This window comes from Pelodiscus sinensis, chromosome 5 (assembly GCF_052426305.1).
Source record: "Pelodiscus sinensis isolate ZL-2025 chromosome 5, ASM5242630v1, whole genome shotgun sequence".
Lineage (NCBI taxonomy): Eukaryota > Metazoa > Chordata > Testudines > Trionychidae > Pelodiscus > Pelodiscus sinensis.
The window spans coordinates 125,266,184-125,288,221 of record NC_143056.1 but is presented as its reverse complement, the minus strand read 5'-3'; the positions used below and the strand labels follow the sequence as shown (position 1 = coordinate 125,288,221).

General features: G+C 44.7%; 1 protein-coding gene and 1 long non-coding RNA gene across 2 annotated transcripts; one reads left to right on the top strand and one right to left on the bottom strand.

Annotated features, from left to right (window-relative positions):
* The first annotated feature begins 8 nt into the window (after positions 1 to 8).
* Positions 9 to 14,290, top strand: PSMD13 (proteasome 26S subunit, non-ATPase 13). The gene is made up of 13 exons (XM_075928370.2): positions 9 to 225; positions 1,538 to 1,616; positions 2,613 to 2,647; positions 2,730 to 2,785; positions 3,386 to 3,429; positions 3,721 to 3,807; positions 4,887 to 5,058; positions 8,100 to 8,179; positions 8,266 to 8,391; positions 9,227 to 9,289; positions 10,844 to 10,924; positions 12,195 to 12,311; positions 13,511 to 14,290. The coding sequence occupies exons 1-13, from the start codon at positions 131 to 133 to the stop codon at positions 13,604 to 13,606; spliced, it is 1,131 nt and encodes a 376-aa protein (XP_075784485.1). The 5' UTR covers positions 9 to 130; the 3' UTR covers positions 13,607 to 14,290.
* Positions 14,291 to 18,071: 3,781 nt separating this feature from the next.
* Positions 18,072 to 21,712, bottom strand: LOC102457063 (uncharacterized). The gene is made up of 2 exons (XR_331250.5): positions 21,383 to 21,712; positions 18,072 to 18,294 (listed from the first exon to the last, which is right to left on the bottom strand). It is a non-coding gene; the product is annotated as an uncharacterized LOC102457063 (long non-coding RNA).
* Positions 21,713 to 22,038: the final 326 nt, after the last annotated feature.

Here is a 22,038-nt window from a genome sequence, read left to right as displayed (position 1 = left end):
AGTTACCGGAAGTGAGAGTGCATTTCCGGCGGCAGCAGCGGGGTGGCCTGGCCTCCTGCTCCGTGGTGGGGTCTCGGTGTCTCGTTCCCTGCCCGCCCGCCCCGGTCTCACCCTCCCCTTCCCCGCCATCATGAAGGACGTGCCGGGCTTCCTGCAGCAGAGCCAGAGCTCGGGGCCGGGCCAGGCCGCCGTGTGGCACCGCCTGGAGGAGCTCTACACCAAGAAGTGAGCGGGCCGGCGGGGGCGGGGGCTGCTCCCCGGCGCGGGGTGGGTCGGTCCCCCCGCGCGAGCCTGGCTCCTGGCGGGCGCTGGGCGGCTCGAGCGCTCTGTTGGAGCGAGCGGGTGTCGGGGCTTCTGTTCCGCCCGGAGACGCTCCCTGCCCCAGGCCCCTGGGGGGGCTCGTCCTGTAACCCCCTGTGCGCGCACAGGCCCCGCCCCCAGCACTTCGGTGCAGCATCAGCATCGCGCCTTGACTCTGCGGGCCAGAGGTCCCGCAGGGGTTCGCAAACTCTGGCTCGGGCCTCCAGAGTGGGGGGGGGGGCATCCCATTTTAATGAGGTCGCCAAGCCTCGTGTTAGGCTTCCTGGGCATCAGGGCCGAGACCAAAAGCTTCAGGTTTGCTGCCCCAACTCGGGACTATGAGTGGGCTCAGGCTCCAGTCCCCTGTGTGGGGGTCATGCAGTAATTTTTGTTGTTAGGAGTCAGCCCAAGAGAGTTGGAAACTCCCTGATAGTGATGCTCAAGTCATGCAGTCCCCCTTGTAGTTATGTGACCCTGTGCTGTTCAGTTAATCTCCAATTTAAAAGAGACCTTTAATGTAAAGCCGCCCACGGTCTTAGTTGGTTTCTTTTTACTTATAGTAGTTACAGGAAACATGTGTGATAATTATAGCAAATTTGAGATGTTTTTTCAGTTTTGTTCTGACCACACTTCATATATGGTTTCATTGTTTAGGTGCTATTGATGTTCATTTGTTTGTCATCTTTGCTCATAGCAAAGACAGACACACACATTTTCCTATATTTTAAAATTAAATTGTTGAAACAACAAAAAATGTCAGATTGAAGAACCTGAAACCCATACTTCAGTCTTTAAAAAGTAATTGACGAGTGTTTTGAAAATGGGCTAGACATTGGTGTTTTCCTTTTGATTTCTTGCTACTTGTTTCGTCACTGGTAAGAAGATGTCATGAGGGTTGATTTATACTGCTGATTCTCTTTGAGAACTTTTTCAGAAAGCAGCACTCAGGTTTTTATTATTCCTCTGATCTGTGCATGAGGAAAGGGTTTTTAAAATGAAGTCTGGTCTAGAATAGTTTTAAGCTTCATTCTGCTGGCCCTGGCCAGTTGAGGTCTTGACCTTTTTTCTGAACCACAGGCAAATTGAGTCATAAATGAGCCTTTAAATTGGTCCTTATAGATTAGCTGAAATTAGTTATATAGTGTTTGCCTCAGTATTTCAGTAGGTGTCTATTTTTTTTGCTTATTGCACTGATGCTTGCTAATGTCAGGGGCCTCCTTGTTTTTGTTTTTTTCAGACTTTGGCACCAGCTTACTCTGCAGGTGTTGGACTTTGTGCAGGACCCCTGCTTTGCTAAAGGAGATGGACTCATCAAGGTGAGTTGGTTAATTCTTAAGCAAGTGTTAGTGAATAGCATGAACTTTCTTAGGCTGATATCAAATAAGTGTGTGGAGGCCTGCCCCAAAGCATTGTGAAATCAGAAAACATGCTTTAAGCTTCCTAACTGCACACCATGTGTGTCTGGAAAGGTCTGAGTATAAATGTCAACAAACAGATACAATGTATTAGTTTTAGAAGTTTATGGATTGGATCTTATATGCAGGTTTTGGTTTAATCTGGCCATGTTTTATAAAAATTCTAAAGCTAGAAATGGATTACATAAAATGATGGCACTTAATCTGAGGAATGGAATTAGAAGAGTTTCAAGTTTTCACAGGTCTTAATTTGGTTCACCTTATTTTTTAAAAAAGGCCAGTCTTCAGCCTTGTCAACAAAGGTTAACTGTGTATGCACACAGAATGATTTTCCTGAGAGTGCACAAACTCCAGGTATCCGTGCAGATTTCATTCCTCTGTTCCAAGTTGGGTTTATTGTCATCTTTAAGAATGCAGCTCACAGATCCGTGAACTTACATCTCATTTTTCTCTCCTTTGCATTTTATATCAAATTGATTCACCAAATAGATATTGAAATTAATGAGCTATTCATGTTTAGAGAGGAGTGTAGAGATGCCAAAAGAGCCATGCATCTATTGACTATATAGCTACTTAGTGGAATAGTTGTCCTTCATAACAGAGAGGAGTGAACATGCCAAGGTAATCCACTCTTGGTAGAGACTAGTTTTGTACCAACTTGTCGCTCATGAATCTATTAATTGGTGAATCAACCTCCACAGTTTGTTAGGAGGAGACTCTGGCAATTTTTAACTTCTGAAGTCTAGTGTCAATATGCTTTAGACTTTTCCATCTGTGGATACAAAATTACTTTATTTGAGGGAGTTTTATGTGCAGTGATGGGCAAGTTGCCTAGTTCATTATAATGAAATATTCTCCTGTCACTAACTGGCTGTCAATTTTTTTTATTGCCTGCAGCTTTATGAGAATTTCATCAGTGAGTTTGAACACAGGTGAGACTGGCTACTTGTATGTAAGTTTGTCATTTGTGCACTCTTAATTGTAACTTTTCTGATGCTGTGGTGTTCATTTCAGGGTGAACCCTTTGTCTTTGGTAGAGATCATTCTTCATGTAGTTAGACAGATGACAGGTGAGTAACTTTTCTAGTATTAATGGTGACTTTTTAGGGCTGATAGGATTTAACTGGCTGCTGGCAACAGCTAAGACTTCAATATGAGTGAGGCAGTTGGTTTGCACAATACCGAGAGTAAAAAGCATAAACTTATAGAATTTTACTGCTAATGGTCAAATTGCTGTTGCAGAAAAGACTCTTGCTAGAGAGATGGGTGATGCTTATGGTGCCAGATCCTCTGCTAATGCTGATTCATACCAGCTATGTGAAAGGTTTATAAGTGAGCATCACCCTTGGGTGGTGCTTACCAATTTTGGTTAACTGGTGGCTGGAGCAACTCCCTGCCTATTGTGTAGGAGGGACATCCAGCCTGGCCTTGGGAGGGGGCAACTCCAGCACCATGGGACTGGAGAGGGGCCTCCTGCCTAAGCCTCTTTAATTGGTTAACTGGTTGAACATAATGTTTGACCAGATAACTTTTCAGTAGAGGTATGATGGCTCTTACCACCAGAGAATCTAGCTCTGAGTTCTGGAGAGCCAGTTAAGGTGCTTCTGGTAGGTTCAAATATTCTGCTGCTTAGATCCTAAATATGGTCTTTTTTTCTTGCTCCATGTTAGATCCCAATGTGGCCCTTACTTTCCTGGAAAAGACTCGAGAAAAGGTATTTGTGAAATCCATTTTTTTTCTTGTAGGCACAGTTAAGTAAAATGGCTGATACATTTTACGTCTATATGTAGGGCTGTGTAGGCAGACATGTTTACATCTATGGCTATATTGGTGAAGGTGCATTTTTCAAGACATATAATTCTCTGTGAATATGAATTTGATGTGGGAAAACCACAAGAAACACAACCTTAGTTAAATCACAAGTTATGCTAATTTAATATCAGTAGTTGCATGTGTGGCTGGAACCGTTATGTTTCTCTGATGTGTAACTATGTTGTGGTTGCAGGTGAAAAGTAGTGATGAGGCTGTGATTCTATGTAAAACAGCCATTGGAGCTTTGAAGTTAAACATTGGGGACCTGCAGGTCACAAAGGTGAGATTAGTTGGCATTTAGGTTCTGTCTGCTTGAACCCACTCAGTTCATCTGGATGTTCATTTATTTCGGCCTCACTTAGCTATTAGAGGCAGCCCCTCTTTTTGTGTGCTTGTTATTGAATTTTGTGAATTGAGTTCCTCTGTAATCTCTCTTAATCATCATAGTCCAATCTCCTGGAAATCCAGCTCCATTTGGAATAATGGAGAGTGTTTGCATAGTTCATATAACACTGTTTCTTCTAGTTTTAGTCCTTTAGCTGAGATGCTAGTGGCATATGCCTCTACTGCATGACTATCACCACTAGTGACCCATAGCCAGTCATTGTATTTACGTGTGAGAAGGGTTAGAAAAAACCCTTGAGTCACCTTGTCTTGATGTTTCTGTGTCACACTGCAACTTTTTGGTGATGCACTGAATTTAGCATCATGTATGTTGTTTGGCAAATAGCTAAGGAGTATTATGTATCTTTTATTTAGCTTTTTAGTTGAACTTTTTTTTTTTAAATTACAATGGGGTTGGAGCATTGACAGATGGGTTTTCCAAGGGAAGTTGTGGAATCCCCATTAATGGGAGTTTTTAAGAACAGGCTGCACAGAAGCTGTCAGGGATGGTTTAAGTTTATTTGATCCTGCCTCAGCATGGATGGCATGACTTTAACTTCTTGAGGACCCTTCCAATCTTGCATTTCTATAATTATTAGCCAAAGTTATGAATAATTTTCATCACAGTGAGCTGAAGGGGGATCCCTCAGTTATTCATGTTCTATTATTAATGGAAATGACATTTGAGGGGTTGGGAAGTGCACTCGCCAGTGTTTGTAAATATAAATAGACTTCTTAGGAGTGAGTAAGTTAACTTGCTTTGTTTCAAATGCTGTTACCAATGTTCTCAGCTGCACTCTCTGATTCACTCTGGGTGAGATTTTTGTATCAAGTGCATTAATATAATTTGTGGCAGTCTTTAAATTTCAAGTCTGACTAAAATAGTGCATGGGGGAGGTGAAAGGGATGGATTTATATTTAAAATATCTGTGTGAAGAGTTGGACTGCCACCCCCTTATTTTTTTTTTTTTTAAGGAGACCATAGAAGATGTTGAAGAGATGCTGAACAATCTCCCTGGGGTGACATCTGTTCATAGCCGTTTCTATGACCTTTCCAGCAAGTACTACCAGACAATTGGGAACCATGCCTCTTACTATAAGGATGCACTGCGGTTCCTAGGCTGTATTGATGTCAAGGATCTACCAGGTAAGTCTTCCTCCTTGTGCCAGATATCGGGAAATGCAGTTCCTTGTTCATTTGGCCTCTTCCACTAGTGTGGTCCAGCTGTAGGTACCCAAGGGAAGCTTAAGCTTCCTCAACAGCACTATAGCTATTATATGACTCCACTATTATCCTGGTGGTGTCCACCTAGAATCCACATGGTAAACTATTAAAAGTCAATGAATTTAACCATGGATACTGTTTATTTGTTTGGCCTTCAGTTAGAGTTGGATTTCAGACAAGTGACTTCCATTACGTTTTAGAATTTGTTTGAGGAGAAGTATTGTAAACCATCAAAGCCAGATCTTTGCAGTAATTCTGGATCTGCAGAGTGCTCCCATTGACTCATAAGTAGGCAGCATTAGAAGTGTTGATAGGTGTTTTGTAGGAATAAGAAAATATTTGCAAGTCATTTGAAGCAGGTTCTGTCTGCAAACTTCAAAGTGTGTTAATGTGCACCAGGGATTCTACTCTGAATTTTTGAGTTGGTGACACACACAACGTGAAAGTTTCAATTCAGAAGAACTTTGCTTGGTTCTACAGGGGTCTCTTGCACTTGCACAGCTGGGGTCCTATATACAGGCAGTCCCCGGGTTACGTACAAGATAGGGACTGTAGGTTTGTTCTTAAGTTGAATCTGTATGTAAGTCGGAACTGGCGTCAGCCGCTGCTGAAACTGATCAGTTTCAACTGCGGCTGAATCTGGATTCCAGTTCTGACTTACATACAGATTCAACTTAAGAAACCCAGGCGTCCCCAAGTCAGCTGCTGCTGAAACTGATCAGCGGCTGATTCCAGGAAGCCTGGGGCAGAGCAATTCTGCCTCGGTCTTCCTGTAGTCAGCCACTGGTCAGTTTCAGCAGCGGCTGACTTGGGGACGCCTGGGGGAGAGCAGCTGGGGTGCTGCTGGGTTGCTCCAGTAGCGTGGCTCCTCGGCGCTACTGGAGCAACCCAGCAGCAACCCAGCTGCTCTGCCCCAGGCGTCCTGATTCAGCCGCTGCCGAAACTGACCAGCAGCTGGACGCCTGGACCCCCTGAATCAGGACGCCTGGGGCAGAGCAGCTGGGGTGCTGCCGGGTTGGTCCGGAGCGGTGCTGCGGGACCAACCCGGCAGCCCCCAGCTGCTCTACCCCAGGGGTAGGCAAGAAAAGCCTGGTCTGCTGGGGGGGACAACGACAGTAGCTGCACCTTCTCCCCTCCCCCTCTCCCCAGCAGACCAGGGAGACGGGGGTGGCGGGACCGCCCAAGTCCTCCACAGTTTTGCTCTGTCTCCCTGGTCTGCTGACCTGGGAGACACGGAGCAAAGCCGCAGAGCACGCGGGCAGCGGGACAGTCCAGGCGCGCCGCGGCTGTCCCACTGCTGGCATGCTCCGAGGCTTTGCTCCCCATCTCCCTGGGCTGCTGGTCAGACCAGGGAGACGGAGAGCAAAGCTGCGGAGCACGCCCGCAGCGGGACAGCCCAAGCGCGCCCGGGCTGTCCCGCTGCAGGTGTGCTCCGCGTCTTTGCTTCTGTCCCCCTGGTCTGCTGGGGGGTCCAGAAAAGCCGCTGGACCCCCCCCCCCAGCAGACCAGGGACACCAGAGCAAAGCCGCCGCCTGGGCGGCTTTGCTTGTTTGCCCGGGAGCAAAGCCGCCCAGGCAGCGGAACCCCCAGGCGGCGGCTTTGCTCGGGTGTCCCTGGCCTGCTGGGGGGGTCCAGCAGCTTTGCTGGCCCCCCCCCCCAGCAGACCAGGGAGACCGGGAGAAGCTTTTCTCACCCCGGAGGACACGGGTGGCGACCCGCCGCCCGTGAGCTCCGGGGCGAGAAAAGCCCCGTTCGTAAGTGCGGATCCGACATAAGTCGGATCCGTGTAAGTCGGGGACTGCCTGTACTCATTTAAAATAACTTTCTGTTTTGCTTCCTTTCCAATTTTCAGTGTTGTCACTTGTCTGTGGCTTTGTTTGCTGTCTGTTGCTTTATTAATTTTTTACTATTCTATATGTGTGCAGTATTCATCATATTAAGAGTTGATATCTCAGAGAAATTGTACACATCTGAGTGCCTTTACAATTCTACTTTCTAGTATCAGAAGAAATTATATCAATATTTGTGACGAAAGCATGGATATTTCTAGTTGTCTCAGATTTGTATAGCATCCTAAAGCTGAGCTGTGTGTAGATAATGTGTGCACGAGGGATAATCCATACCATGCTAGTGTTTTGGCATATGCTTCATTTTTTTGTGAGCTGCTTTCCCGAAGATTTAGTGGTCAGATTCTATGGTAGGAATAGGCTATTAAACTGGCCTCTGATGCATATTTTTATGCTTTTACTTAATGGACATGATTTTATTTTATTTATAGAACTATTTTTAATATGCCCCATTTTGGTATGTTTACTAGCTTGAGTTTGTTAGAAAGGATCATGAAATACAAATATTTAAAGGACAGTGTTAAGATATTTAATATGCAATCAAAAAAATTAAGCAGTGCAGCTTGTTAATTATCCCTTTTAATATATTTGTTATCTTCTGTACCTATGAACTGTTAAAATATGCATTGTATTAAGGGTTTTTTTTGGACTGGTGACACACATCCAATATTGGTGCTGTATATATGAAAATTCAACCCACACATGATGGAAAATTTTAGAGGATACATTGTTCAGGGCTCCTGCACCTAAGTTGTATGGGGGGTAGGAAGACTGTCAGTAAAGTAGGGAAGCGTAAATGACTGTTCCCAATTTTTTCTGATCTCCTTTTCATATCTAGTGTGGCTGATGATAAATTATATTCCTCTGAATTTCTAACCTGGTGGGGCCTCTGCTGCCAGCCGATCAGTGAGGTGGTCAGGCTGCACCTGAATAAATTTCTATCACACACTGATTCTCGCTGCCTCCAGTATTGACATGGAACTGTATTTTACATGGATTCAGATTAGATTTTTATCATGTTGTGCAGTCTTAAAGTGGAGGGGGAGATGATATACACATACGGGAAGGAGCTGGGCTTGAAGTTTGTTTCTTTACACACACTATTTTTCCTTGCAGTGTCAGAGCAGCAGGAGAGAGCTTTTACGTTGGGGCTGGCAGGACTCCTAGGAGAAGGCGTTTATAACTTTGGGGAATTGGTAAGTAGACTCTGGGTTGCCTCAGCTGTCAAATGGTGAAAATTGGTCATAGCTTGTCAGTAACATTGTTCTGCCTGATTTCACAGCTCATGCACCCTGTTTTGGAGTCCTTGAGAAACACTGACAGACAGTGGCTGATTGACACGCTTTATGCCTTCAACAGTGGCAATGTAGAGAAATTCCAGGCTCTGAAGACAGCCTGGGGCCAGCAGGTGAGTGAGGTGGGAAACACAACACAACCTCATAGTGCCCTGATAGATGGACAGACATCTGTTAGTATAATAAAATACTGTGGCAGTACAAAGGGACAGAGTTAAAGATAACATGGAACCCATAACTCTGGTTTCCTGACTTCAGTACATGTAAAATCTCAACCATTACTTTTCTAGCAGCACCTTCCCACTATAAGTAGATTGACTGAAATGAATATAAAGGTGGGAAGAAAGAAGAAACAAGACCAGCAGATTTTCATGGGTCTGCTGGGGCCCTTGTGCCAATCCAGTGTGCTAAGGAGACCCCCTGAATATCATGAAGGAACTGTGGAAACCACTAAAGAGAGTGCCTCTCACATGCCCAAAATTCTTGCAAAGTAATGATTGTCAATATTAATATTCAGTGCTTATGCAGAAAACTATCAATATAGCCAGTGCTCTTTTTGTGTGTGTTTTAAACAAAATGGGGCTGGTACTCCAGGGGAAAGGTTGTTGAGCTCTGACTGGAGGTGCCAGTACTGTGTACCAGGCAGTATCATCACAAAAAAGCACTGAATTTAGCAATAGCTCCCAGAGATCTCTATTTTCCACCTAGACATCCCTCAGCTAAGGACCATGATTTTATGTATCATACAGAGGATGGCATCTAACAGTATACTACTTCCTTGTTAGCATTCTATGGAGTGGTCAGCTAGTATGGGTTTGAATCTAGGGCTTTTTGGCACCAGAACCAAGACAGATCAGAGCGTATTTATCCTCTGTGAGACTCATTTATGGTGTACAGGATATAGGAGGGGGGAACCCTTTATTCTTTAATGTGTTTGTTATTTCACAGCCAGATCTGGCTGCAAATGAAGCACTTCTCCTGCAGAAGATCCAGCTGCTGTGCCTCATGGAGGTAAGCTGCTAGTTGAAACCCTGAAAGAGCACCTCATTTGTCAATTGTATGGGCCTAGATGATGTCCCTATGATTAACTTTCCTGTAGTGTTCAAGTAGGTTCTGTTTGAGTTGAGAGCAATATGCATGGTGCTTTCAGTCTACGTGCTATTTTACATAGTTGCTCTTTAGATACAAATCACTAATGGTGTCATTACATTATTTTGCCTATTGATGGTGCTCAAAGACAAATGTTGGTGGAAGAAAGTGTTAGTGGACATTGAGACCGCAAGAGCTTAAAAAGGTTATGTTTCTAGAGACCGCATCTAAAAGGATGGTTCTTAAAGTATGTTCTCACATAATGTTAGAACTGCCTAAAACAGCCTTCATTCTAATTCTTTAGCATCTAAAACACAGAAATGCTTGTCCTGGCATTCCTTTTAATTACAAGGCCTGGTTTCACTGTCCCCAGTGGGTATGCAGAGTCTCATGACATTAATTATCTCTGACTCTACTCTCAAAAGGGCTGCATCTAGACTGGTAATTTTTTCCGCAAAGCCAGCTGCTTTTGCATTAAAACTTGCCAGCTGTCTACACTTGCCGCTTGAATTTGTGAAAGAATGCTGACGATCTAATGTGCGATTGTCCGTGTTCTTGCGCAAATACTATGCTGCTCCCGTTCAGGAAAAAAGCCCTCTTGCGCAAATGTATTTGCGCAAGAGGGCCAATGTAGACCGCTAAAAACTGTTTTGTGCAAAAAAGCCCCGATGGCGAAAATGGAGATCGGGGCTTTCTTGCGCAAAACCGCATCTAGATTGGCACGGACGCTTTTCCACAAAAAGTGCTTTTGCGCAAAAGCGTCCGTGCCAATCTAGACGCTCTTTTCTGCAAATGCTTTTAACAGGAAAAACTTTTCCATTAAAAGCATTTGCAGAAAATCATGCCAGTGTAGATGTAGCCAGGGTGCTTAGTTGTTTTACACACAAAGTGCTTAATTGTGAGATGGTCTTGTGGCCCTTAAGCTCTTGTTGTGCCAATAACATGACGTGCATGGAGAAATTCCATCTTCAGGATTAGAACCTACTTTGTCTTTGAAGGATTATTTCCTAGGGAGCCTACTATTTGGAGAGGTAGGTAGGGAAAACTGACTTCTACTTACATTAGCATCTTCAATAAAGCAGTCTTAAAAAATAGATGGAGAACTAGCTGCTGTTGGCCCTTTGTTATCAGAGCCTCTGATTTTCACAGGTAGTGATGTTTGATTCTGTGGCTCCATCCACAGTAGAATAAAAGACCTGCAGCATGACTGTGACTGGCCTAAAAATCAGCTCATTTGTGCTAAAAAAATGCTGTGCAGATGTTTGGGCTCAGGTTGGATTCTGGGCTATGAAATGCTCCCCCCTTGCAAAACATCCAAACATCTGCATAATCTTCATAGGCCCCCAGAGTAAAAGTCAATTTACTGTGGGTATTTAATTGCTGTGTTGACATACTCTGTGGCTTTTGTGTGACAGTTTTAAGGAGACACCATGGGAAAAGAAATCATAAAAACACTGACTTTCTGCTTGCATTTAGATGACTTTCACTCGACCAGCCAATCACAGACAGCTCACTTTTGAAGAGATTGCTAAAAGTGCCAAAGTCACCGTGAATGAGGTATGTTGAGTTAATGTTTTAATTAAGATGATGATGACAATAAGTAACTTGAATGTGTGGTTTCTAACTGTATCTGCTGAACAGATTTGTTTCTATATATCATATATATAGTAGCCCAATGTCTGTGACTCTAATGCTGAAATGCTGGCTGTTCTCTCTGGGCAGCGCTGTTGCTTCCCTCCGTGGTGCTCGGCTGACTTATGCACCACTCAGCCAGGCCTCCACGGGGGAGCAAGCAGCTGTTTGGGCACCGCGGTCCTCGTGGAACACACTCCTCCCCCCCCCCCCATGCTGCATGGGAGCGCGGGGCCCGAACAGCCACTTGCACCGCTTGCTGCCCCACGGCGGCCCGGCTGAGTGGCACAGAAGTCAGCCAAGCTCCACAGCGGGAGGCAATGGGGGGCGGGGTGCTGACGTACACTGCCAGGGGGCGGGTCCCGGAGCCTCCATGTCCTTATTGTGCTGACGTCTGGTCCAACCAGCCCGGGAAAGTTCTCAACCTGGAGAGGGCCTGGGAGGGAGGCGCGGGCTGGAGGAGCTTTAAGGGGAAAGTGCCGCTTCTCTCTAGCCGCCTGCTCCTTGGCTGCCCCCTGCTCAGTTCTCCAGTTGGCACCTATGAGTGGGGGCTGGGTGCTGAGTCTGGCCAGGGGGAGAGGGCGGGGGGGGGTGGAAGGTGGAGAACAACTTGGGAGGCTGCAGGATCAGTGCTGGGGTGAAGAGAAAAGGTGCAGGGGTGCAGCTGGAGCTCATAGATAGCTGCTCAGCCGGGCTGCTGCGCAGGAGCAAGCAGTGCAAACAACTGTTTGGGCTCCGCGCTCCCCATGCAGGAGGGGGAGAAGCGAGAGAGAGTGAGTGAGTGAGAGGCCTGAAAATCCCATTTTATGATGGGCTAATTGGCTAGTTGTAAAATAGTGGGGGAATAAACACACTGCATTAATGTTTGCAAATTAATTGTGAAGAATCCTCTGGTGTAGAGGAAAAATGAATTGCCATCTCCTGCCCTCTGTCTGATACAGGTGACTCTTGTGTTCCTTAGTAGAACAAGTTCACACTGTTTGGATTCCTGTGGATCCAGATGTTTGTATAGACTGTTGCCCAAATTACAACAGCTCACTCTGACCAAACATAGTTGTCTTGTGCCACTCTTCAGTTTCATTTTGTGGTATGGTGAACAGTAATATAATGCTTGGGTTATAAAATTACCCGTTAAAATAATTGGGAATCTTTGGAAAGAACAAGTGATTCATAATCCCTTTCTTCCTCTCTTCAGGTGGAACTGCTGGTGATGAAAGCTCTCTCAGTAGGGTTAGTAAAGGGCAGTATTGATGAAGTGGATAAGAAAGTGCACATGACCTGGGTCCAACCTCGTGTGCTGGATTTGCAGCAGGTAATGTCGGCTGATATACTTAATCAATGGTATTTCACCTTTCTTTCCCTCTGATTGGCCTGAATACTGACATGAGCTGTTAATAAGATTGTAATTCTTAGATCTTGGCTCTGCCCATTTCTTGTAGTGGTTTGAAGAAGAGAGTTAGTAAAGATTCCCCCTCTACAGGAGAGCACTCTTTGAAAAGTTCTACCACAGTGTTCAACCTTTACGAATAACAAGATGTTGGTTTCAACCCAGATAACCATAACGGAGCTTTGCCATTGTACTCGCCAGCCTTCCTTGGGAACCTGATGGATGTAATAAGTGTCTGAGATTCTGAGATTAGGGCCACACAAACAATACATGCATCGGGTGTGTGTGTAAATTTACAAAAATGTGGGTTAATGTACCAAATTTAAATGTAATAAAATGAAAACTTAGTTTCAAGTTAATAACTATGCCATGTTGCATATCCTCTACATCTGAAAACTTGCCTCTAACAAGGATTGACTTGGGAAGAAAGTTTGACGACTATTTAGCTCTTCAGAGTTGGTACCTTATCGCTTGAAGCCTATGAGATAGTAGCACATGCTATAGGAAACAATCCTGCCTGGATAGGGGATGGGCTAGAAGACCATATGTCTGTACCCTCTCACTTCTATGAGTAATTAGTTTTTCTCATAATGAATGTGTTAAGAGAAATTAAGAACTCTTTTAATAGCTTCTCCTAGGTATAAAAACCCTTAAGCCATGAAAAATACTTGGTTGAAGCGAGGAAAATATAATGTTTGACTTTGCTTTGAGTGGAACTGAAATGCACATTGCTGATCTGATGGACTGCTTCATTTTATAAAACTTAAAATGATTCTCCTTTAAAATTGTATCCCTTATTTCTCTTTATTTTCTAAATCCTTTCTTGGAAACCCACATACTTCAGATCTTGGAGTCCCATCACACCATATCTTGAGGTCAAGTTTGGGATATTAATGTTGATTTGGTTTCATTCTTGGTAATCCTTTTCCTTGGGTACTGTCTCTAATTAGCCATGTTGGCTTTCATGTTCCATCTCCAAATGCAGAGGACATGGTGAGAAATGTTCTTCTCCAGTTTAGTTGAATTCAGTGTGCAGCATTCCCAGTCTCACTTCAGTGCTCATTCCTGGCTAGGCGCACCTACTTTCCCTTTCCCTTAAAGGTTGTTGTGCATTTGCTTTCTAGATCAAGGGGATGAAGGACCGTCTGGAGTTCTGGTGCACGGACGTGAGGAGCATGGAAATGCTGGTGGAGCATCAAGCCCACGATATCCTAACATAGAAGACGTTGCACCGCCTGAGTGAATAACTCTTGCTGCTGCTGAAATTGGTGGTGCTCAGACCACTGACTCTGTACAGAATTATATTAAAAGGGGGCTAGGGGAGGTGGGGAAGAACTACTTTTTGACACTTGTACAGAGGAGTAAGTGGCCTTTACTGTGTAACCCTTTGGTGCTTAAATCAGGAATTCCCTGTGCACCGACAGTCTCCTAGCACTGACCATAGAAGCTTCTGCCCTACTGTCACCAAGGGGGAGATAAGGGCTCCATAACATGGTTGAATGTCTTAGTGTCAAACTGTTGCACTGCATGGTGCTGGTGGTGGCTACATGGTAGAGTCATTAGCCCAATGGTTGGGTGTTTCTGTCCTAAACTGTGCTAGACAGCGTGCAAATATGACGTCTATCAGGCATTGCTGATTTGGAATTGGACTGGGGAGAACACAAGGTTCTCTCCTCCCAACAGTTCAAAGGCAGCATTACCAAGACCCCTCCCTCTTCCCCCAGTTGCCAGTAGAGGGAGCTGCTCACTCCATCAATGGGTTTCCCAGGAATACGATAATAAATTTAGTGCATCTGGGTTTATATCCTTTTTGGGTTTATTCTTGTCTTTCATGAAACACTTTATTGTGAAGTGTGGTGCAGCAGTATTGCTGGAATAAACTTCTCTGCCTTCCCTTTTCTGCAGTTCTGTTCACATGCTCTCTTGTGCTAACTCTTGGGTTGTGTCCTGTTTAAAGGGGAGCTGAAATACTCTTTAAAATCTAACTGAATAACTTAAGATCTTATACTGCATGCGGCATAGTCTTCATTACCGATCAATACTGGGGATGTTAACATTTAATCAACTAATTGACTAGTCAATGGATTTTCCATCGACTAGTTGATTAGTTGTTAAGCGGGGGAGCCACAGAGGGGTTGGCCCGTGAGCTAACCCCACTGCGGCTCTGCCTTTTAAATGTATTAAGAGCTGACTGGCTCTTAGCACTAGCCTTTTATATGTATTCAGCAGGAGGTCCCGGCAATCCAAGAATCAGCTGTTCCAGCTTGCACTGGGTTCTCCTCTCCCCCTCTATGCCTCTGCTGTGCCTCTGATTTTTAAATGTATTAAGAGCCATCAGGCACAGGGCCTGGTCCCTGCTATCACCTGCCGCTCCTGCTTCCCCCCCCTCTCCAGAGATGGTGCTGGGGGGGAACTGGCTTTTAAGCTGGCTTCCCCCGCAGCACCATCTCCCCCCATTTGCTGCCGCCTCTGATAGAGCAAGGGGAGGGACTAGTCGACAATCCGGTAAGCTTTTGCTTATCAGATAGTCACTTACATTCCTAATCAGTACATTGATGACTACCAAAAGCCGGCATTCATTTCTCAACATCTCTGACTGTCATCTTTACTTATGTGGAGGAGCAACTTTCTGTGAGGAGCCAAGCTGCAGACAATGAAAGTTTTTCTAATATAGTTTTTGAGCCTCATTGCTTTTGTTTAATCTGACTCTGTGTTCCGGCACTGTCCATGGCTCTTATGTTGGTGAAATAGTCTTTCAGTTCAATGACATTATCGTGTTTCTACAGTATCACTAGAAGGATGGTCAGCTTGCATCTTTCATGGGGGTGGTAGATTTTTCTTACTGCGAGGAGAAAAAGCCAGGAAAGGGGCCTATGAGCAAGCTGTTTCAAACAACACTTTTCTTGGGAGAAGTTGGAGAAGAGCAAAAGAATCGGCTACTGTTTGAGCTGGAGGAATGAACAGAGCATTTTTGAGGGTCCAGGTTCCACATTGAGGAAATAGCTGCCTGCTGCCCTAGGCTGTGATGGTGCAAGTGCCAAAGAAAATGTGGTGTGTGAGCATAAACACTAGTCAGGATGATACCCACGCAGGTCCATAATCTCATGGCACTGACTTCTATGGTTGCCTCTGCGGACAGCAGCTTGAATCCCTTTCCCATCCATTGAGTAGACTGTCAAATTAAAATTATAGTGACAGCTTTTTATAAAGTTAGCTTGGAATATGTGTTTGGGACAGTATCCCAGGACTGGCTCATACTGAAAGCTGACATGCTGTTGACCAGTGCTTGCACCTACAGTTTGTCAGTCTGATTTCTTCACTGAGGAAAAGTCTTCAGTCAATACCGTGGGATTTCTGTGTAGCTTGGCATATGCTCTTTAAATCTTTCCTTACACTTGTGACAAGTACACCACAATATAGAGTGCACATTGTCAGTACAACTTATGGTGAATAGAGGTTGAGAAGATCTGAAGGTGAGAGACTTGTAGATGTAGTCAACTTACACCAGTTTCTCCTGTTGAGTTTGGTCATAAAATTATATACCCTTTTTACTCTGACTTCTGAGCTTGGTTCAGTGACCTTGCATGGCAGGGAATGCTTGCATAAAAAGCATTTCCTTCTTTATAGGTTTAACTAGAAGATATACCAATGGTGCTCAGGCCCTTAACTCACAAGTTTTGTTTTTCTTCATTTAAATCTGTGGTGTCCAATCCTTTCTGAAGCTATAGTGAACTAGCCATACTCAGTCAGCCAAATACCCATGTGTTAGATACCACAGATTTAAATCATTGTGGGACTCGGGATGAGGGTTCAGTCTGCAAGCTGCCTTGGGGAGAGAGGAGTACCCTAGCCTCTTTCTCACTGCAGCAGCTTGAGAAGTATCTGGCCATGGCCACTGCAGCTCCAGCATGCACAGCTGGCGCAGGAGTGCACACGTCCCAGCTGGCAGATAGACACACGCTCTGAAATTATAGTAGATAGCTGTCCTTTTTGCCACTCCTGCCCCTGGCTGCCCTAATAGGGTGATAGCTGTCCTGATCCCCATCTCTGGCCCCTTGCCCTCCCTGTGGTCATTCTGCAGTATAACTCCTGCCTGACATCCCTCATTTTCCATTTTGAGAAGCAATTGAATTCCACATACATCCCATTATTCTGGCACAACCAGCTTTCTTTTAAGTTATGATGAGAGAAAGCTGCATACCAAATGTGGTAGTCCTACTACTTCTTACTGGTTAGGAGGTGTTCTTGAACAAACTGACTCATGGATGAACAGACAAATACACATTTCTAAAAAAATATAGTAAGATTTCAGTACCTAGTCCCTTGTTTTCACACCTACCATAATTTTTCCTAGCTGCCCTACTCTGTTGAATGCTACTTGGAGAGTCTCTGAATCCCCCTTTGTTTTAGCAACGGAAATAATTCTGTGGTTGCAAGTGTCATGGTCCATTTCCTCCCAACCTTATACATTCTTCCTCTATTTGTGCTCCAAGACCTTGTCCAAGTTATTAATCTACAGAAGATTGTTCCCAAATCTCATTCCTAAGACACCTTTAATGTGTACTGCCACTTTGTGTTTAGTCTGATGCAGAGATAAGAAGCAGGTATCTATGGTTAGAAATATGTTTTCTGTCCTATTTCAGGGTTGGGGTAAGTAGAGGTCTTAATAAACTTCAATAATTCATGCTGACAGAGCCACTGCGAATTAGAGAATAATGGAACAAACACAATAAAGCGGAGTTAATGTATCAACTTGACAAATTAGTTTTAATTGCAATACTTAATAGTTTCCTGATTCTCTTGGGGGAGTGGAGCCCATGAGACCTCATTACAGCCTATTTAGTAGGGTTGAGAGTACTAGGTTGTGTGTGATATGAGGGTTAGGGGAACTACAGAAACAGACTGGAGCTTTTCCACTGGCCTAGTGAGCCAGGCACTTTTATTAACTAACTCTGGTAGGCTACATGGGCATGTTCACTAAAGAAAATATTTGGATGTGATTGGGTTGTAATGATAGAAGTGATGTTTTAATTACCTTTCCTTTTCACTTTCCTGGAGTATCCTTGGCTATGTTTACTTGGTGCTAATTCCTCTTCAGCTATTTTGTGGGAGAGGCGAGAAACTAGACATGTGGCCCAGATCCACACAAGTATGTAGGCTCATAATGTCCATTGATTTTCAGTGCAAGTTAGGAGTCTGTGTAACTGTGAATCTGGGTCAATGGGATGGATTTTTCAGGAAGGCAGAGCACCTACAACACCAGCTGAGGTCAGTGTGAACTGTAGATGTTAGGGGAACTTACTACATCCCTGGTAAGCAGCCCCCACTTAATGGCTTTTTAGTCCCACTGAATAGTTAATGGCCATATAGCAGATTCTTGCCAGCATCTCTGCTCTACTGAACGTTAGTGACTGGGCTGGCACGTTGAATGCACTTGAGTGTTAAGTTGCTTCCTAAACTTGTTTCTGATGGACTTGAGTTAAGGCTACACTGTAAAGTTGGGTGTGTGTGGAGGGAGGGGGGAAATAAAAAACTCCCTAGTCAGAGCTTGCTGTAAGAGATGCATATTTGTACTGCAATAGCACCTAGAGGGCAGGGTCTTATTGTGCTCGTGTGGATCAGGATCTGCCCTAACCAGCATGTACAATACACTTCATATCCCCACATAAAAACCTGCTCATCCCATTGCTTTTTTCATGGTGTTTTAATTGTTAAATTCTCAAAAGGCAGGTTGCCATGAAAGGGCTTGTTCAGTATTCTCCTTTTCCCATCCTAAACTAGGCTGGATGCAGCTCCCTCCTGTCTCTCACTCGCTAGGCTTATGCTTGTAGTCCTCCAGATGCGCCAGAATCCAGCCCGAGGGGACCAGGAAGACTGCAAACATCACAGTCAGTGCAATGGCTTGATCCTGCCAATAGGAGAAAAACAAGAGTCATGTGGGGTTTTCTGCAGCCTTCCATGTGTCATGGCCTCTATAGAGATGGGATGTCTGTGTACCTGCTTTCAATAGATCTCCATTCTGCAGCGTGTGTTCATATCAAACTCCTATTGACTTCAGTCAGAAGTTTGGATGCACTGATTTCCCCCTAGCTCTGGTCTAAATGTGGTTTGATCTGTCAATTTATTTTTGTCACTGCATGTTTGTCTGTGTCTACATTGGCACCCCTTTCCGGAAAAGGGATGCTAATGAGATGAGTTGGAATTGCAAATCTGCGGGGGATTTAAATATCCCCCGCGGCATTTGCATTTGCATTTACATGGCTGCCGCTTTTTTCCGGCTTGGGGATAAGCCGGAGAAAAGCGCCAGTCTAGTCGCGATTCTCCGGAAAATAAGCCCTTTTCCGGAGGATTTCTTATAAGAAATCCTCTGGAAAAGGGCTTATTTTCCGGAGAATCGCGTCTAGACTGGCACTTTTCTCCGGCTTATCCCCAAGCCGGAAAAAAGCGGCAGCCATGCAAATGCCGCGGGGGATATTTAAATCCCCCGTGGATTTGCAATTCCGACTGTCTCATTAGCATCCCTTTTTCGGAAAGGGGTGCTAATGTAGACATAGCCTTTGTGTTTTTCTGCATCTGAGTTTGGGTATAGAAATTAAAGTAACCCAGCTCCCATGCCCAGACCCTGCCATTAGCTGGGCTGTGGTTTGGGACAACGTGGCTTATGAGTACCTGCTTTGAAAACTAGGACTCCTCCCAGCTCCACCTGCTGGCAAAGAGCCACGCTTCCCTATTCTGGTTTGGTTATTTCCCATAGTTCAAGATTTCCTGGGCCACAGAATTCAATTCCATGAAGGCAGGGCTTGCTCTAATATCCCAGCAAGGTTCCAGGCGTTGGGCATATCCAAAACAGCCCAGGTGTAACTGCTTGCTTGTGGCCTTCCAAGGTCACTGATCACTGCCGTGAGCCTGCCTGCTCCTCACATTCAGCAAGAAGGTCACTGCCCGTGTTCTTCCGGGAACGCATTATGCATAGTGGCCGTCAGTGTGACTTTCAAATCACTTGGAGGTGCCACGAATGGCAGCAATGCCTTGGAGAAAGTTTTAACTACAAGTTATCTGCACTGTCTGAGAACAGTTTTAAGTTCACTTTACATACAGCTGCATTGCATTACCCTTGGTGGTCTGTTCCTGAGAGCAAATCATATTCATAGACTAAAAGTTCAGACCAAAATCTGAGGTTCTTAATCAGTTTTTATTTAGTCCTTACTCTGGCACAACTTCTGAGACTCCTGAGTAAGGAATGGGGAACTAAGTAACAAGTCAGCGTCCCAGGATTGGATTCTCTCTTGTGCCTCAGGTCCCATATCCTTGCTTGGAAAAGGAAAGGAAAGCAGGAACCCAACAGGGAATTCTGCACACCTACATGTTGATGGTTGCATATACAAATTCCCATTGTAAAGGCTTGATTAAAAGGAGGGTTTGGTTGGAGATGAGGGGAGATGATCTGACAGAGAGGGTGGGGTTAGAAGGGCCCTCTAAAAATACAAACAAAACAAAGAGCATAGAGAAGCAAAGAGCAAAACAGTCTGTCATGAGACATCCAGATGCCCTGTCACTAGATCTCTGGGCTAGAGCTAAAGTACTCTGATCCTACAGAGGTCTTCATATGTGCTATTGGACTCTACGGAGCATTGCATACATGCAGGGAGCTGCCTACAAGGAGCAACCTGGGGGATTGGGAGTTGCAAGGGTTGCGGTCTGACCCTTACCTTTGTTCTGTCCCCCAAGGGGAATGTTTTTAAAGCCAGAATGAGACAGTGTCATCTTTCCATATGATTTTGTTTTAAAAATGTTTCTTTTTATTATTGGCCCATTGGGAAAGAGGTGCCCATGTTCATGTCTGAACACGGCTCTCCTGGCAGGCTCTGCAAACGAGGGGGGCTGGGTTATTTTAACAAGAGGAACAGAATTTAATTTCTGCCACAGGCTGTTTGTTACACCATAAGTCAGCCTGTAGGTGACTGATCACCACTATTTCCTGGAACGTGTAACAGATTGCAGCAACAATGGATTCTTACTTAACCACTGTCATCGCCTCTGAAGGCTTCTTTTTTTTTAACTTGTTAGCTGCCAAATATTTTAAGTTGCATTAAAAGTAGCCAGATTTTTGTGTCTCCTCACACAGTTTGTCCCCAACCCACCACATGGCGCCATGTAACACCTCCCTGCAACTCTGCAATGCTCCATTAATTCCAATATCACACATGACTTGGAGTCTTCATTTTACCAACTATGAAGCAGCTGAGAAAGCAGGGACTTGCCTCTGCAGGGAAAGAACATTTCCTATCAAAATCAGGAGCAGCACTAGTGGCTGTAACAGCCTTAAGTGGATCAGAGATAAGTCCGTGCAGGTCTGGATCCCACTCTTCCTGGGATAGGGAGTGGGATTGTGGTGTGGCCTATTATAGACTCAGGTCTGCAGTGCATTCGCGCCCAAGGCTGAATATCTCTGCCATGCCCACTGGCGTGAGCACAAGATGAAAAGAGGCCTTTGTTATTTGCCAAGAGAAGAAAGTAGTGTATTAAGAAAAATAAGCCCTAGGAATCAGGGAGTAAACGGCAGTTATGGCAGTTACGGCCATGCCATCCCACTGAATTTTCAGTGGAGTCACTAAGAGCAAAATCTGATCCATCATGTGACTTGACTGGCAATTTCCAAGAAAAGGGTTGGTTTTATTCCTGAGGGTAACTCACCATTTCCCTCCTCATAGTTTTACTTTCACACCCAAATAAAATTCAGCAAAATGTGAGTCGCAGCTGCTTCTATCCCCACCCCAAAGGAAAACTTAAGTTTCTTGTTTGTTTTTTTTTAAAAAAGCATCAGTATTTACATTTCTCCCTGCATTATTTATATTTTCCATCAGAGCCCCTTTTTGATGTCACACACTGGACATACTTGTTAATTGAGCAGATCCCAATTAATCATTTTTGAGTGGCCAAAAACCAAATTGCTACATAAAGAGATTATCACTTTCCCCAAACAAAAGTTTACTCACAACTGGAGTGACAATCTCCTCTGGTGGTCCAAAAGCAAGGTTCGCTCTGGGAACAATCTGTTTCCTCACTGTTGCATTAAGCAACCTGAATGCACGCTGAAAACCCAGCATGGCTCTTCTACTGTGTTCTCTTCCAATCCAGTCTCCGTACCCTTCGCAGGGAGTGTAACTAGTCCTGGCCTGTGTGCTGTGAGGCGGCAGCTGTCTGTGTCACAAGTTCCTTCTCTGAAGGCTGTTTATGGTTTGCAAGTTTTTGCTCTGGTGCCAGATGTCAAAGTGATAAACAAGTTCAGTTGCTTCATGCCTTCAAAATTAATTTAGCACTACTTGTTTCTGATTGGCTGGGGAGCTGGTCGGTCACACCCTCTGATAAGAGGCAAACACATGGTTTGCTAAGTTTAGTACTGGGGGGACTTCTGCATAACTATGCCTGAAGTGGCTTCATTTGTGAGTTTGCCTGTGTGAGACTAGTGCTGTTTCCAAACTGAAAAGGAGACAGAATGAATAAAGGCCACAGGATGGAAACGTTCAAGTGCATTGGATCAGACCTTTGAAAAGCAGCTCTGTGAGGGAGAGGTCTGCTTAAGGAAAGCATTTCACCTACCACCTTTTAAATTAACATCAGCAATCATAATGAATGTTTCTGAAGGAAGAGG